The 16,078-nt window shown below is 55.6% G+C and overlaps 1 protein-coding gene across 1 annotated transcript; it reads left to right on the top strand.

Annotated features, from left to right (window-relative positions):
- The first annotated feature begins 828 nt into the window (after window positions 1-828).
- Window positions 829-15,100, top strand: SSC4D (scavenger receptor cysteine rich family member with 4 domains). Its single transcript, XM_045074983.1, has 12 exons — window positions 829-1,035; window positions 2,799-2,953; window positions 5,667-5,865; window positions 7,458-7,493; window positions 7,744-8,049; window positions 8,705-8,782; window positions 9,557-9,871; window positions 11,254-11,331; window positions 11,902-11,976; window positions 12,088-12,399; window positions 13,363-13,440; window positions 14,062-15,100. The coding sequence occupies exons 3-12, from the start codon at window positions 5,700-5,702 to the stop codon at window positions 14,376-14,378; spliced, it is 1,761 nt and encodes a 586-aa protein (XP_044930918.1). The 5' UTR covers window positions 829-1,035; window positions 2,799-2,953; window positions 5,667-5,699; the 3' UTR covers window positions 14,379-15,100.
- Window positions 15,101-16,078: the final 978 nt, after the last annotated feature.

Here is a 16,078-nt window from a genome sequence, read left to right as displayed (position 1 = left end):
TCATGATCCCAGCGTCCTGGGATCGAGTCCCACATCGGGCTCCTTGCTCTGCAGGGAGCCTGCTTCTCCCTCTGACTCTGCCTTCCACTCTGTCTGCCTGTGCTCGCTCTCACTCTCTCTCTCTCAAAAAAAAAAAAAAAAAAAAAACCCTGGAAATAGGGGCAACTGGGTGGGCTCAGTGGGTTAAAGCCTCTGCCTTCGGCTCAGGTCATGATCCCAGGTTCCTGGGATCAAGCCTGACATTGGGCTCTCTGCTCAGCAGGGAACCTGCTTCCCTTCCTCTTTCTGCCTGCTTCTCTATCTACTTGTGATCTCTGTCAAATAAATAAAATCTGTTCAAAATAAATAAATACATACGTACCTGGAAATATATGTTCAACCTCTAGGTGATAGGATGTTTTGAAAATCTACAGTACTTTTTTTTTTTTAAAGATTTTATTTATTTATTTAACAGAGAGATCACAAGTGGGCAGAGAGGCAGGCAGAGAGAGAGGGGGGAAGCAGGCTCCCTGCTGAGCAGAGAGCCCGATGCGGGGCTCGATCCCAGGACCCTGAGATCATGACCCGAGCCGAAGGCAGAGGCTTATCCCACTGAGCCACCCAGGCGCCCCTACAGTACTTAAAAAAAAAAAAATCACGTGTTCTTTTAACTGAGCCAGCCAGGTGCCCCACTTTTATGGATTTATCTATTTAATTTCATTTTTTAAAGACTTATTTATTTATTTGACAGAGAGGGAGAGAGGAAACCACAGGGAGAACAGCAGAGGGAGAGGGAGAAGCAAGCTCCCTACTGAGCAGGGAGCCTGACGTGGGGATCAATCCTAGAACCCGGAGACCATGACCAGAACCAAAGGCAGACGCGGAACTGACTGAGCCACGCAGACACCCCCAGAGCTCCTATTCTAACTAAAACAAGGAATGAAAATCCTCCCTGGGATCTCAGGGTTCAGAGGTCCCTGGTGACCTTTGGAAGAGTTGCTTCAGCGGAGTGGTGGGCACCAAAGGCAGACCAGAGCAAGCCAGGCCTGGAGAGAGGTAAGGGGGTGGACATGCGTGTGTGTGCTGCGCTTTCGTGGAGTCTGGCTGTGAGGGGGAGGAGAGGGCCGGCGCAGGAGGGGGGCCCCGCGATGTCTCCTGGAAGCACACATGCCAATGCTCGCCTGCTCCGATCTCCCTGCTAGAAAGAACTTGCTGATGAACCGTGAGGAGCTCAGGCATCAGGCAGCCTCTAGTTCCAGCACCTTCTAAGGCTAGAGCATCAGAGCCAAGGTGTCACTCCTGGGACATCCTCCAGCCAGGGACAGACACAGAAACTAGGGCCTGACCATTTCTACCATGAGGATCTACTGACCACAGGTTGAAAGGGTTTATGTCACTTGCTTTTCTTTTCTTTTCTTTTCTTTTTTTTAAAGATTTTATTTATTTATGTGACAGAGATCACAAGTAGGCAGAGCAGCAGGCGGGGTGGGCAGGGGAAGCAGGCTCCCTGCTGAGCAGAGAGCCCAACGGAAGGCTCCATCCCAGGACCCTGAGACCATGACCTGAGCCAAAGGCAGAGGCTTTAAGCCACTGAACCACCTAAGAGCCCCTGTCACTTGCTTTTCATGACAGAGACCAGAGGATGCTCAAAAGCCCTGGGTGAAGCATCCAGTTGGGAAAGAGCAGCTGAATACGGGGGAGAAGATACACAGATGGAGAGAGGGAGGTCCTTGACGAGGGAGAAGGACCGGGGTCTGGACTGCGGGGGAGCCGTTCGGTCAGGCCAGGGGAGGAAGAAAGAGCCAGGAGGGAAGGAGAGTTGGGTGCAGACACACGAGGGCGAATAGATTTGGGAGCAGGGTGACGGCAGACCTCCCTGCAGAGAGTTTTCTTTCTCTGAGAGACGGGAAGCAGGATCAGGCCCCGGAGCCGGGAAATTAAGCCCTTCCAGGAGCCTGGGCTGTGATTCCGTTTTCCCCTCTAAGCCTTCTCTTCCCACTTGCAGGATAAAGGGTTTGGACGACACCCCTGGTCCCCAAATGTGTTTGATCCCCAGGAGCATTTCAGAAGTACACTTTTGGGGGACCCTATCTGTGAATGTCCACAGCAGAGTGGTGGGGCTGGGAATTTGTATATATGTTTAAGGAGCCCCCCGCTTCCCCCGGGGGTGGATGTGGGTGCACAGCCAGGTTGGGGAAGTGCCCTGCGGGGCTGCTCTGGCTTTGAGAGTTTGTGGTTGGGGAGGGAAGGTGCACAGTTCCAGCAAAGCATTACGGAAGCCTCAAGCTATAGAAGCCACATGCCTGCTCCCCGTCACCAATAACTAGAAAAGCCCCAAAGCTCAAAAGGCAGCAGAAGTCAAGGGGAATGACAGGAAGGCAAAACGAGCAGCAGGATCAGAGGCCCTACCTGCCTGGAGAGCCCACCGCACGCACTCTGTGGTCATGTTTCCAACCCCACCGCGGGACGTGGGTCAGGGCTCGATGGAGGGGACTCCCTGGGGCAGCCGGAGTCAGGGCTGGATCAGGCCTGTTGCAGGAGCTCAGGGATGCTTGGCTGAGCTGCCTTTCTGAAACCCGAGCCCTGGGGTAGGAGGAAGGGCAAGGAGGGGCTGCCTGGCCCTGAGAGTCCACGCCTGCCCCCCCCACACACCCCAGAGCTCCTCCTCTGCCTGGGTGCCCCTTCCCTGGGGCTGCTTCAGACCGTGCGGTCACCTCCACTCTCCCTTTGCCTCCCTCTGCCCCCGAGGTCGGGTGGGGACAGGCTGGGGCCACCGGCCAGCTCCATGGACGGGGACTTTGCCTCTGCTCATCTTCCAGCTCTGGAAAGAAAAGAAGAAGAAAGGTCTGTGTTGATTTGCTTTTGGGGGATCCTTCCCCCTCCTAAACTCCTGGGGGCAGAAAAAGTGATTGGAAATTTGACCTTGGAAAGACTGTGGAAGAGGGGACAGAAAGAGCCTAGAACATTCCCCCAGGTACGAATACTTCACTTTTGCTGGTGTGTGTGTGTGTGTGTGTGTGTGTGTGTGTGTGTGTGTGCGTGTGTGAGAGAGAGAGAGAGAGAGAGGGAATGGCATGTTTTCTACTGGTCAGACGTGGAATTACTCTTGATGATCTCCCGGGCCCCTTCGGACAGCTTCATTCTATGATTCTGCAGCCCTAAACCGCACTCAGTCATTCAACAAACATTTCTCGAGTACCCACCCTGTGCCAGATGCTGCCGTTGGATAAGATCTTGCCTCTGCCCTCGAAGGTCCACAGAGAGTAGTAACAGTAAAGCAGGTACCAAGCGTAGGGCGGACCGGGCACTGGGCTAAACCTTTTATAAACTTCAGCTCCTTTAACCCAGCAACAATGGTTGGAGCAAAGTGTATTCCTAAGCCCATTTCACAGATGAGGACAGTGAGGGCATGCAGCTAGTAGAGATGCGCATCCCGAGTTATGCTGCCTGCCTCCCCCCACCGCCCTGCCCCGAAGCTATAAAGGTAAAAGGTGCACTAATAAAGGGAGAGGAGGGAGTGTGAGAGCTTCAGAGAGTCACAGTTCACGGAGGGCAGGGAACAGGTAAGCCTCACTTCCACCCGGGGTCCCGGAGGTGAGGCAGGGCCAGGCCCTGATCACCATGGAGCCCCTCAGCAAAGATTGGCCCATGGCTGCCCCCCCCCCCCGTCCAGTCCTCCAGTCCCCATCTCCCAGCTGTTCCCAGGTCAGGCAGAGGGAGGACAAAAGCTGATTATTCCACTGGGGGCTGTCCTGGGCCCCATGAATGGAGCGTTGAAAACCCCATGCCCACATGCAGATAGGTTTTCAGTCCTTCCCCAACCAGACTGTTTGTACGCCAGGACGGAGGCCAAGCCAGGGGGAGACGGGGGGCGCTCTCCTGCTGGGAGGTATCTCCCTCTCGGTACATCCCAGACCCGTCCACTAAACCAGACTCCCATCTCCCCCGCCCAAGCCATCCCACGGCTGCCCAGGCACTGTATCAGACTCCCGCGGAAGGTCTGCCAGGAAGGGGGTCATGGGGTCTCGCCGGGACGCTGCTTATGTGGGGCAAATGTTCGCTGAGCACTACACGTCCAATTTATGCACGTTGGGACTTGTATACCTCGATCCAAAGTTTATTTATTTATTTGAGGTTTTGTCCACTCATTGTCTTGAGAGGGGATGGGGAGAGGGATGAGGAGACTGCGCTGAGCACAGAGCCTGACGTGGGACTCGATCCCATGACCCTGAGACCAGGACCTGAGCTGAAATCAACAGTCAGGGGCGCCTGGGTGGCTCAGTGGGTTGAGCATCTGCCTTCAGCTCAGGTCATGATCCCAGGGTCCTGGGATTCGAGCCCTGCATCGGGCTCTCTGCTCAGCAGGAAGCCTGCTTCCCCCCCTCTCTCTGCCTGCCTCTCTGCCTACTGCCTATTTGTGATCTCTCTCTGTCAAATAAATAAATAAAATCTTAAAAAAAAAAAAAATCAACAGTCAGAGGCTTAACCGAATGAACTGCCCAGACGCCCCCCCACAAATTTATTTACTTATTTTTAAGTCATCGCTACACCCAACATGGGGCTCAAACTCATGACCCTGAGATCACAAGTCACGTGCTCTTCCAACTGAGCCAGCCAGGAGCCCCTCCGCAATCCAAAACTTTTTTTTTTAAAGATTTTTTTAAAAATTTATTTATTTGACAGAGATCACAAGCAGGCAGAGAGGCAGGCAGAGAGAGGGGAGGAAGCAGGCTCCCTGCTGAGCAGAGAGCCTGATGCGGGGCTCAATCCCACGATCTTAAGATCATGACCTGAGCCAAAAGGCAGAGGCTTTAACCTGCTGAGCCACCCAGGTGCCCCCTTAACCCAAAACTTAAACAAGCGTCTTTAAGGGCTTCCTCCTCCAGAGGGATAGAACATCCCACGTGGCATCTAGTCTCCTACCCCTTCCCCATTTTGGCATATTTGAGAGTTAAGGGAAACCATGTTTCCTTGATTTCCGCACCACCCCCCCTTAATTTGACTCATTTCTTCTTACTTAAATTAACTTTATTATTTACACATATATATATATTTCAAAGATTTTATTTATTTATCTATTTGTCAGAGAGAGACAGACAGAGAGAGTGCACATGCAGGGGGGAGTGTGGGGGGAGAAGCAGGCTCCCCGCTGAGCAGGGAGCCCAAGGCAGGGCTTGAACCCAGGACCCTGGGATCATGACCTGAGCTGAAGGCAGGCTCTTAACCAACCGAGCCAAGCGTCCCTTTAAATTAACTCTAAAGAGAAACTTTATATTGCTCCAAGTAAATGGAAAACCAGAAGCCTTGGGCATAAATAGCACTGTTGAAAGAAAGAAAGAAAAGAAGAAAAGGAAAAGAAAAGAGTAAACATCGGCCACTAAAAGTATGTGGATTACCACCCGTGGCACCAACACCGGGCTTTGGGATGCGCTGAGCCCTCTGCAAGACCTCCAGGCCCGCCTCGGACCAGGCAACCCTCTAACTTTGCCTCTTACCACTTGCTCTCACACCAGACCTACCTGCTCGCTAGAGTCCTGTGCTCCGTCCTGTCCTTTCCAGGGGTCCCCGCCGTGGCCCCTGCTCCTGTCACCACTCAGAATGCCAGATGCAAGCAGAAATGTCACATCCCCCTAAAGCTCTCGCTGGGCCCCTTCCAGCGGGAAGTGACTGGGGATCTTGAATTCCAGATGTTCCAGCTGTGACTTCTCCACCGCCCCTTGATGGGACCCTCCGAAAGGCCGGGCCCTGGCTGGATGCTCCGGGAAGCAGAGATGCGAATTGATCCCCAGCGGACAGAGAGGAGCAGGGGTTGGAGGCCAGGAGACAGGAGCAACGCCCCGTTACCCCTCCCCCCAGCCCTGTCCTTCTTCCTCCTCTTGCCCCTGGGTGAGTGCCCTCCCCTAACTCCTGACCTGTCCCCTTTCCGGCTCTCAGGTTTTCCCAGCTGTACAATTATGGTGGGACGTGATTTGTCAGTGAGGTAGTTTCCGAAGTCCTTTCCAACTAACACTTGTTCAGGGTCGAGTTAAGGGTCTGCATTGGGGAAATGGAGGGCTCAGTGCTGGAGGTGAGGGCTCAGCCTACACAGAGTCTGGGCAGGTAGGGGACATTGGAAATAGGGAAGGAGGGACAGGAGTGGGCTCAGCAGCGGCTATTCGAAAGGCAGGGATGATCCTAACTTGAGAAAAGAAGAAACTCAGTCTCAGTTTCTTCATCTGTAAAATGGGTACAGTAGTGCACACCTCGGAGCACTGTTGTAAGGATTCTACGAAGTAATGTACACGAATGTGTCTGGGACCTATAATACCCTGCATGCAAGCGAGGAGCTGTTAAGGATTTCCCATTTCCCATGCCAGGCCAGTTTCCCTGTTTACCTCCCCGCCTCTCAGGCCATGTGCCCAGAATTGTGTGGTGGAGAAGAGTGTGGCTGTCTGGGTTGGAATCCCAGCTCTACTCCCTGTTCGCTGTATGGCCTTGAGCGAGTTGCCTAAACTCATGAAACCTGACCTTCGCCGTGTGCACAACCCTATCCACCACCTCATACGTCGTCTTAGTGGTTTAGTGAGCTGGGTACATAAAATGAGCACAGTGCTTGGTGTATACAGATAGGAGGGCTCAAGCAGAAGGTCTTGTATGGTAAATGTTTTGGGGGATATCCTAATGAATCCCAAAAGCACTTAAGGCAGAGCTCGTGACCGTGGCTTGGGGCGGGGTCAAAGGGGTGAGGCTGGGAAACACCTAGATGAGTCGGGCACAGCCACATCACCAGGCAGAAGGCCCAGAAAGGGGCATGTAGCTGGTGACCGGGGATTCGGAGGAAACCGACAGCACTTCTAGCTGAGGGCTCCAGGAAGGCTTCCCGGAGGAGGGGGTTCTGAGCTGTATCTGGAAGGAGCTGCAGGGCTGTAATGAGCCGAACTGTTCAAGCAGAGGACACTGCAGGGTCAAAGACCCAGAGACAAGACGGATGGGATATAAAGAAGCCGGAGGTGGAGGGATGCTGGGGGCCTGGTTGGCTCAGCAGGTACAGCGTGTGACTCTTGATCTCGGGGTTGTGAGTTCCAGCCCCACTTTGGGTCAAGATTACTTTAAAAATTTATTTAAACAATTAAATTTAATTTTAAAATATAATTTAAAAAAAAAGTCAGGGGAAGCTGGTCAGAAGGTACTAGAAGGTTTTGCAGAGAAAGCTCAGGGTCGGGGACTCCTGCGGGAAATGTGGAGTCTTGCAGTGGAGGGGGATAAAAAGACCCCTGTTTCAGGCAGATCTCTCTGGGGTGATGGGAGATGGGCGAAGCAAGGGGGCCCACTGGGGCAGTCGCGGGGAGAGACAGGAGAAGCTTGGAGAAGGCAGGAGAAGTGAAGGGGGGGGGTGGTAAAGATGGCGGTAGGGGGTTGGGGGGGGAGGCTGTGTCCCCAGGGCCAAGAGGCCCAGGGAGGGTGTAGAGGGGCCAATGCTCCACGTCGTTCTGTTTCAGCCGGTGCCCTCCAGCCTGCCCCACTGCCCTTTCCAGGTAGGTGTCTCTGCCCCTCCGTGCCCTGCCCCCACGTACTCAGAGGCTAAAACAGATCCTCGGGGAGTGATGACTAACCAGCCCACGGTAACTCTAGAGGCCCCCAAATGGATTGCACTGGTCTCCCCATTGGACCGAGAGGGAGAAATGAGGCCCCAAAGGGACTGATCCTCCAGGCTTCACAGCAAGGTGGGCGTCCTGCCCTTCAGGCCCTGTGATCCCTCTGGTGCCAGCTCAACCCTCTCCACAGAGCTGAGGCTGGTGGGGGGCCCCAGCCGCTGCCGGGGGCGCCTGGAGGTCTTGCACGGCGGCTCCTGGGGCAGCGTCTGTGACGATGACTGGGATGTGGTGGATGCCAACGTGGTGTGTCGACAGCTGGGCTGCGGCCTGGCGCTGCCCGTGCCGCGGCCCCTGGCCTTCGGCCAAGGCCGAGGCCCCATCCTGCTGGACAACGTGGAGTGTGGCGGGCAGGAAGCCGCGTTGAGCCAGTGCCGCAGCCGAGGCTGGGGCGTCCACAATTGCTTCCACTACGAAGACGTGGCTGTCCTATGCGATGGTAAGCGGAGACCTGTGGCCAGCGAGGGCATGCAGCAGAGCTGCAGGCTAGATGAATGAAGGGACTCCCACGCGGGAGGCCACGCCAGGGGGGGGCCTTGGCTAGTCCTGGTTGTCAGTGTCTCAGTTCCGCTTCGTGGTGTGTTCTTGGCTGAAGGAGAACCAGCGTTCTTGTGTCTGCGTAGGGCTTTGATGGTTCCAGCAGAGGCCTCTTCCCATTTTTTAAATCAAACAAGTGGGGTCAGTACTGGCAGCAAGGTCCATCTGGTGTGAAGCTGCAGCAGAAATCTCTGAGAGGCATTGACCTTGAGAGTAAGGGTTCTAGTTTTCCAAGAAAATCACCTGGTGGGCTCATTAAAACACAGAGCGTGGGTTTCCTGATTCTGTAGGTCTGGGGTGGGGCCTGGAAATTTGCATTTCCAGTATGTTCTCAAGTCATGGGATGTTGCTCTAAGAAGTCATCTGAAGCCACGGCTTTCTGGACTCAGGGGGCCCCTTCTCCTCTCATACCCCAGGGTTCCTGGCTTTGACCCTTTGTGTGGCCAGAGGCCCTATGGCAGGTACCTTAGGGGTCCGTGTCCTGCTGCTCAGACAACCGTGGGTGTGAGGATGAAGATGCATGTGTCCTCCCCCCTCCCACCCTGCTTCCTTCCCAGAATTCTTGCCCACGCAGCCCCCAACAAGGAAAGTGTTCACGAGTCGGGTGCCCTCTACAACTCCCCAGCACGGGAAAGGTAAGGGCAACACGGGGGATCGCCTGGGCCTTAAGAACCCCAATGGAAGTCTCCCATATCTACCCTCGACGGTGGGAAGAGAGGGAGAACCACTGGGTGAGCTGAGTCATTCCCTCCCCATCCAGCCCCTCGCAGCCCCCCAGGCTGCTCACAGGCTGAAGAGGGAGAGAGGAATCCATTCCCGTGGGATGAGTAAAAATAGCACAAGTTTAGTGAAAGAGCAGAATACCGAGCTTAATGCGATGGGAAAGTCCGATATGTACAGAAATGTGGGTAATGATGTAGAGCAAGAAAATCGAAAGTGCCCTAAAGGATGGACAGATAAACAGGCAAGAAGTCCAGAGGAGGAAGTGGGTCTCATCTATTGGGGATCAAGGAGGGCTTCCTAGAGGAAGAGTTGTTGGCAATGCACCTGGAAAGGTGAGGCGGTTTTCACTGAAGTAGGAAGTGAGGAAACAGCATATCCTATAGGGTTAGGATTGCTTAGGAGCGCGTGGACCAGGGGTAGGAAGGTAGGTTTTTAGGCAGAAAATGACACACACGCGAAGCCAGTCTGTCCTGATCCCACAAACCTCCCCTGATCTGGGACTGTGAGGAGGCAGTGCCCTGGGGTAACTGGGTGAACAGCTCCTCCTTGGTTTTAGGTCCTGGGGCACCATGCACTGTGGGTACGTGCGGGGCCTGAGGCACTGTGGGTGCGTCGGGTCAGGTGCACTGTTGGTAAGGGAGGCAGAGCCCTGTGGGAGCTGCGCCCTGTCCCCACCCCCCCACCAGGTGAGGGCAGCGTGCGCCTGGTGGGGGGCACGGGCCCGTGCCAGGGCAGGGTGGAGATCCTGCACGGCGGCCTGTGGGGCACTGTGTGCGACGACGACTGGGGGCTGCCGGATGCTGCCGTGGTCTGCCGCCAGCTGGGCTGTGGGGCCGCCCTGGCCGCCACCACCAACGCCTTCTTCGGCTACGGCACGGGACACATCCTGCTGGACAACGTACACTGCGAAGGCGGGGAGCCCCGCCTGGCAGCCTGCCTAAGCCTGGGTTGGGGTGTGCATAACTGCGGCCACCACGAGGACGCCGGCGCGCTCTGCGCAGGTGCGGGCTCGGGGGGGGGGGGGGGGGGGGGGGGGGGGGGGGGGCGGCCTGGGGGCGGGCTCGGGGGCGGGGGACAGGGCGGGCCGGGGGAAGGCTGGGGTGGAGGTTCCTCAATGCTCCCCGGTGCTTTCCAGGAAGACCCCGCAATTACTTTTAATGTCCGTCTCAGTACTGCTCTAGTAGTGCCTCTGTATGTCTTTGTGCTAGGTTTCATAGTATTGTGCCAGCAATATTATCTAGCAGCACCCCAAGAATGCCCTCGGAATTTTCTAGCAATTTCTAGGTACTCTTCATGGAATACTAAAGAGTAAAGTAATATTACTCTAGAATTGCACCAGAGGTACTCCTGAATTCTCTCACTGTAATCCAGCGATGAATCCAGATTCCGGATGCTCTTATAATAGTATTTTCACCCACCTGGTCCTTCTCCCATTTTAATAGTTTTTCTGAGCAAATAAGAATAATAGGACCGGGGGCACCTGGGTGGCTCAGTGGGTTAAAGCCTCTGCCTTCGCCTCAGGTCATGATCACAGGGTCCTGGGATCGAGTCCCACATCGGGCTCTCTGCTCATAGGGGAGCCTGCTTCCTCCTTTCTCTCTGCCAGCCTCTCTGCTTACTTGTGATCTGTCTGTCAAATAAATAAATAATTAAAAAATAAAAAATAAAAGAATAATAGGACCAGGGGCGCCTGAGTGGCTCAGTGAGTTAAGCCTCTGCCTTCGGCTCAGGTCATGATCCCAGGGTCCTGGGATTGAGCCCCGCATCGGGCTCTCTGCTCATAGGGGAGCCTGCTTCCTCCTCTCTCTCTGTCTGCCTCTCTGCCTACTTGTGATCTCTCTCTGTCAAATAAATAAGTAAATAAAATCTTAAAAAAAGAAAAAGAAGAACAGGACCAGTAATGGCACTTCACAGCTGGACTCTAGTCTACAAGATACAAATTGTTTGTCCATGTCTCATAGCAAACCAGGGGCCCTCATTCCTGGTTTACAGATGGGAGAGCGTCAGCCCCTTGAGGCAAAGCCTGACCCATGTTCCCATACCGAACCCGGGCAAAGCCACAGCTAACTTTGCTGCCCAGTCTGCAGCATGACCCTTGCTCTTTCTAGTCCTATTTTGTCTTTAAATGGGAGTGAACCTTGTTTTGCAACCCCTTATAAACTGTGGAATGTACAACAGTGCACCCCAAGTAAATTACATACATGGTCAAGCAGGGCAGACCTCCTTGGACCCCGTGGGGGGGGGGGGGTTGAGCACCAGTGGGCTTTTTACTGGAAGTAAAATCTTTTGTCTTCTCCAGGGACACCCTCCCATTCTCCCCTGACAGCCCAAGGCTGACCAGGAACCTTGGCCTCTGACCCTGCTCCCTTCTCTCCTGCTCTAGTGCTGGGCCCCCCGACTCTTACAGCACTACCACCCTTGGCCACAAGAGAGGACTGGGCCTGGCACACGGAGCCAGAAGGTAAGGAGCCCAGCCTTCCAGGCTGGAATGGTGTAGGGGCAAGGTAGGCAGGGCTGGGAATTAGAAAGGCTGTTCTGGATCTACTGGAAGGGGGCCCTGGCGCGCCAACCAGGTCTTTTGGCCAGATGGTGAAGAGGTGGGTGAGAGAACGAGGAACAGATGAAGCCAGGATGAAATCCAGAGCTCTGGAAAGTTCAGCAAGGCGGGAGGAGACAGTAAGGGAATGCTTTGAAGCTCTGAGGTAACGTTTGGGTGGGTGCTGAGGTTGGCAATGGAGTGGCCTTGAGAGGGTTGAGCTGAAGGTTGAACGAAGGCTGCCTGTATATTTGGAATTTGGTCTGGAACTATCATTAGGATCGAAATTAGGATAATGCCTGGAAATAGGACTCGGTTCATTCCAGTTAAGCTTCCCAAGCACCACAGGTGACCGACATGGCGACACTAGGATTGAAGCTGTGTGGGGTGCAGGTGTGGTACAGCTGGGGGATCTCGTAGGCGTCCCTGTGCCCGGCTGCAGGCCAGAAGGCCTCTCTGTCCCCTTCAAGTGCTCTAGATACCCTGTCTCTGCAGCTACAGGAGTTGGTGCCCTGCCTTCCAGGGAGATGGCACTGTTCACCACCGCTACCTGGGCCGCGGGGAAGAAAAGTAAGTGGCAGAGCCAGGGTTCTGGGGAGGGAGGGCGAGGGTGGGGCTGGGGCTCTGGAAGCCAGAGGTCGCAGCCCAGCCCCTATGGCCGCGGGCCTCTGCGCCCCGCAGGCGGGCGGCTGCGGCTGGTGGGCGGCCCAGGCCCGTGCCGCGGCCGCGTGGAGGTGATGTACGCCGGGGGCTGGGGCACCGTGTGCGACGATGACTGGGACTTCGCGGATGCGCGCGTGGCCTGCCGCGAGGCGGGCTGCGGGCCTGCGTTGGGCGCCACCGGCCTCGGCCACTTCGGCTACGGGCGCGGCCCGGTGCTGCTGGACAACGTGGGCTGCGCCGGAACGGAGGCCCGCCTGAGCGACTGCTTTCACCTGGGCTGGGGTCAGCACAACTGCGGCCACCACGAAGACGCCGGGGCGCTCTGCTCAGGTAAGGCCGCCGCGGGACCGAGCAGAGGCACGTACTTCGGCGCGGGCGGGGCCGCGCGCAGGCGCGTACTGCAGCGCCGGCGCGAGGAGGCGGGCTGTAGAGGATGGGCGGGGTCAGGCGTGGGGGCTCTCTGCGGCACGGCGGCGTGAGCGGGACCGGAGAGGACGCGCGCACTGCGCAGAGGGAGGCGGAGCCCGACCATCGACGCGCTCTGCGGCTGCGCGGCGCGGGCGGGGCCGGGAAGGGAGCGCCCTCTGCAGTGGGAGTGGGGTGGGGCTTGGTGAGGGCGTGCGCTCTGCGGCAGGGAGGGGCGGGCGGGAGGTGAGAGGCGGAAAGCCCCGGACAAAGTCTGGAAATCTGTGTTAAGGGAGAGGCCGCGGTGCTTTGGCTCTGCTGAGTCAAGGACCCACAAAGCCCTAGTAAGCAGAGAGAGTTCATCCGCCTTCTGGGAGCAAACGTCTGACCTTCGGGAGGAATCAGTGGAAAGGGGTGTTTGTAGAGTCTGACCTGTTTTTAAATGCTTCTGTTCATTGATTGGGGTGGAAATTGATAACTTCACCCTCCTTTGGTGCCCTGGGCCTAATAGCTTTGGCCGCAAAGGGGTAGCTTCAAAGGCTTCTGCTTTGGGTCCCAGGGTAAAAGAAAAACAATCCTCATTTATTGATTTGAGAGAGAGAGAGAGCAGGAGCAGGGGGGAACGGGCAGAGGGGAGAGAGAGTGGGGAAACCCACCACGACCCTGAGATCCTGACCCCAGTGGAAACCGAGAGTCCGACTGAGCCTCCCAGGCGACCCAGCAAACCCCATTTCTGATCCAAGTGGCAGAAAGCAGTTGTCCTTCAGGTCTTTTCTCTACCCCTAAATCAGGCTTCCCTTGGGAGGCCTGGAGGTAACCTGGCCTCAAGGAACGTGTTCCTTAAGGTGACAGCCACCTCTTTCTTTTTCTTTGTCCTCGCCGAGCCAGGCCCAGAGGAGCTAGGACTGCAAGTCCAGCAGGATAGTTCTGAGACCACCCGGGTACCCACTCCTCGGCCAAGGGACGGTAGGTGCTCACAGCCCTAAAGATGGAAGTAGAGGCATCAGGATAGGAAGGACCAGAATCCAGGGAGAGCATAGCCTGAGGTTACACAGCTCAACAGATTTGTACCAGGTTTGAGAATCTTTGTTCTGTGCTAGTCTGTTTTCATTAATAGGGATATGGTGTCCAAAAAGAGGTAGGGGGGGGGTTCAAGGGAGCAATCTTCAGGATTCCTAGGGACAGGAACCAAAATAAGGGAATGTGTCTCCTTCCTGAAGAGATAAATGACAGGATTCACTTTTAAACCTGTGAGTGAGTGGAGATGATGACCTTCAGGGGACACAATCACAGTCTCCAGAGAGTAGCGCTGGGGCTAAGGGTCTGGGATTATGAACAGAGGACTAAGAACAGACATGGAGCACTCGGGATGTGCACAGCACCCCACAAAGGCTGGGGCATGCTCTTCCAGTCCAGAGACTGAGTCTGGACTGCTGCCCGTCCTATTTTAATCTGATTTGTCTGCCGTTATCCATCAGCTCCTAGAGCAATGCTGTGTCTCAGACCACCACCATTTGCCTCTTCTGTCTACCCCTTCATGGCCTGGCATGGGCCAGCCCCTGCAAGCTCTGATCCTTGTCTCCACAGGGCACCTGCGTCTGGTCAACGGAGCCCACCCATGTGAGGGACGTGTAGAACTCTTCCTAGGGCAACGGTGGGGCACTGTTTGCGATGACGCCTGGGACCTGCGGGCCGCCACTGTCCTGTGCCGCCAGCTGGGCTGTGGCCAGGCCCTGGCAGCTCCCGGCGAGGCCCACTTTGGCCCAGGCCGAGGCCCTATCCTGCTGGACAATGTCAAATGCCGAGGGGATGAGAGTACTCTTCTGCTCTGTTCTCACATACGCTGGGATGCCCACAACTGTGACCACAGTGAGGATGCCAGTGTCCTGTGCCGGTCATTGTGACCCAGCCCGTTCTGCAGACCATCTCTTCTGGGAGCCTGCTGTGGCTTCTCCCTCTTCCTCCAGGAAGCCCTCCTCCTGTGACAACTTCAGTTCACCCTACCCTTCCCTCCTCTTGCCTGGGAGAGAACACACTCAGACAGTGTGGTCCTGCCTGGAGGAGCCTAGAGCCGGACTCTACCCATCAACTTTCTGTGTGACCTCACCTGTCATCAGCTACCATGGGCCCGGTTCAGTGAGAGCTCCCACTTTCTGCACAGCCAAAACATAAAGCGGGGAGAAGGGAATGACTTAACTCTCTTCTTTGGTGGGGCTCCTGTTAGAGCATCTTCCTGGAGCCTGGTCCAGGAGGCTCAGGGGCTCTCTGTAAATGGGGTATCTCCCTTACCCCCACCCATATTGGGATTCTCCAAGAAGAGGGAAGGCAAGAGAGGCCCACAGCTCTTAACTTTGACTGTCTAGGGCTGCAGAAGAACCCCGGTCATTGCCCTGGCCTTCTCCAAGAGGGCCCAGACTCAGATGGTGCTTGGCTGGACAAGGGGACTGGAGGGGCCAAAGCAGGGACAGTGGCCCCTCCGAGCAGCTGGAACCAGCATCTCTGATTTATGCTGCCCCCACCACAGAGCCCCCACTTTGCAGTAGCAAAGAACCCTGGGGGACTGTAGCCACCTGTTCATAGGTGCCAAGTCAATAAAGCATTGTCCCCCCCAACCCCCATCTTTTAACTTGTGGGCACAAGTGCATCATTTGTAGCAGCAGGAAAGACTGGTTAGGACTCTGGAGAAAACTGGCTTGGGAACAGAGGGTAGATCAAAAGCATCCTGGAGAGCTCTCAGCAGGCCCCCACATCTTGGAAATGCTGAGTCATGATACAAGGCCTGGGAGGCCCCATAGGGTCTCCGAGCCCATCTCGAGCCCATCTCGGCCTTCCTTTTGCATATAGAGAAATTTTTCCACTGAAGGAAAGGGTCTGCTCCAAGACACATTGCAAGATGGGCAGAGTCACTAGAAGCAAAACTCAAGAAGAAGAAGGGAGAAGGGAGCAGAGCAGCACTGGGGCATTCCCAGGGGCTGCTCCTGGGGCAGCTCACCCAGAGCTCCAGGGGCAGAGAGAAGTGGGGGATCTTGCCAGAGCCCCTCTCAGGCTCAGAGTGAGTAACAAGCAACTGTCGTGGTCAAGCTTCTGTCTTCCATGTCTGGCCTGCAGGCTCTCTGCTTTTGCATGGCTGCGAAACACAAATTTATTATCCTATAAAGCTTCCCCCCCCCCAAGGTTTTATTTATTCGAGAGAGTGAGCGGGGAGAAGAGCAGAGGGGGAGGGAGAAGCAGACTCCTCGCCCACTGTGGAGACCCACTCGGGGCTCAGTTGCAGGACCCTGAGACCATGACCTGAGCTGAAACCCAAGAGTCGGATGCTCAGCCGACAGCTACCCAGGCACCCCATCCTACAGTTTCTTAGGTCACCAGTTTGAAGTGGGTCTCCTTGCGCTAAGCTCAGGGTATGGGCAGGTTGGTGTTCTTTCTGGAGAATCTATTTCCTCAACTTTCCAGGCTGTCCACATCGCTCGTGACCTCCCTGCAGCCAGCAAGTAAGTGCATCACTCCGACCTCTGCTTCCATCATCTTCCATCATCTCATCTCCTTTCCTGACGCTCCTGACTCCCTCTTCCATCCTCTGAAGCCCATTGTGACTACGGGAGTC

The sequence above is a fragment of the Mustela putorius genome, unplaced genomic scaffold (assembly GCF_011764305.1).
Source record: "Mustela putorius furo isolate JIRA1106 unplaced genomic scaffold, ASM1176430v1.1 tig00000139_pilon_pilon_pilon, whole genome shotgun sequence".
Lineage (NCBI taxonomy): Eukaryota > Metazoa > Chordata > Mammalia > Carnivora > Mustelidae > Mustela > Mustela putorius.
Note: the sequence above shows the minus strand (reverse complement) of the source record. Positions and strands in the feature narration are given on the sequence as shown.

What these genes read in the sequence shown, in the direction of transcription:
- SSC4D (XM_045074983.1), top strand. Translation starts at nt 5,700, where the DNA reads ATGGGACCCTCCGAAAGGCCGGGCCCTGGCTGGATGCTCCGGGAAGCA. An exon ending in CTGGCACACGGAGCCAGAAG is followed by an intron (nt 11,332 to 11,901) that starts GTAAGGAGCCCA and finishes CTGTCTCTGCAG; the next exon opens with CTACAGGAGTTGGTGCCCTG. An exon ending in CGCCGGGGCGCTCTGCTCAG is followed by an intron (nt 12,400 to 13,362) that starts GTAAGGCCGCCG and finishes TCGCCGAGCCAG; the next exon opens with GCCCAGAGGAGCTAGGACTG.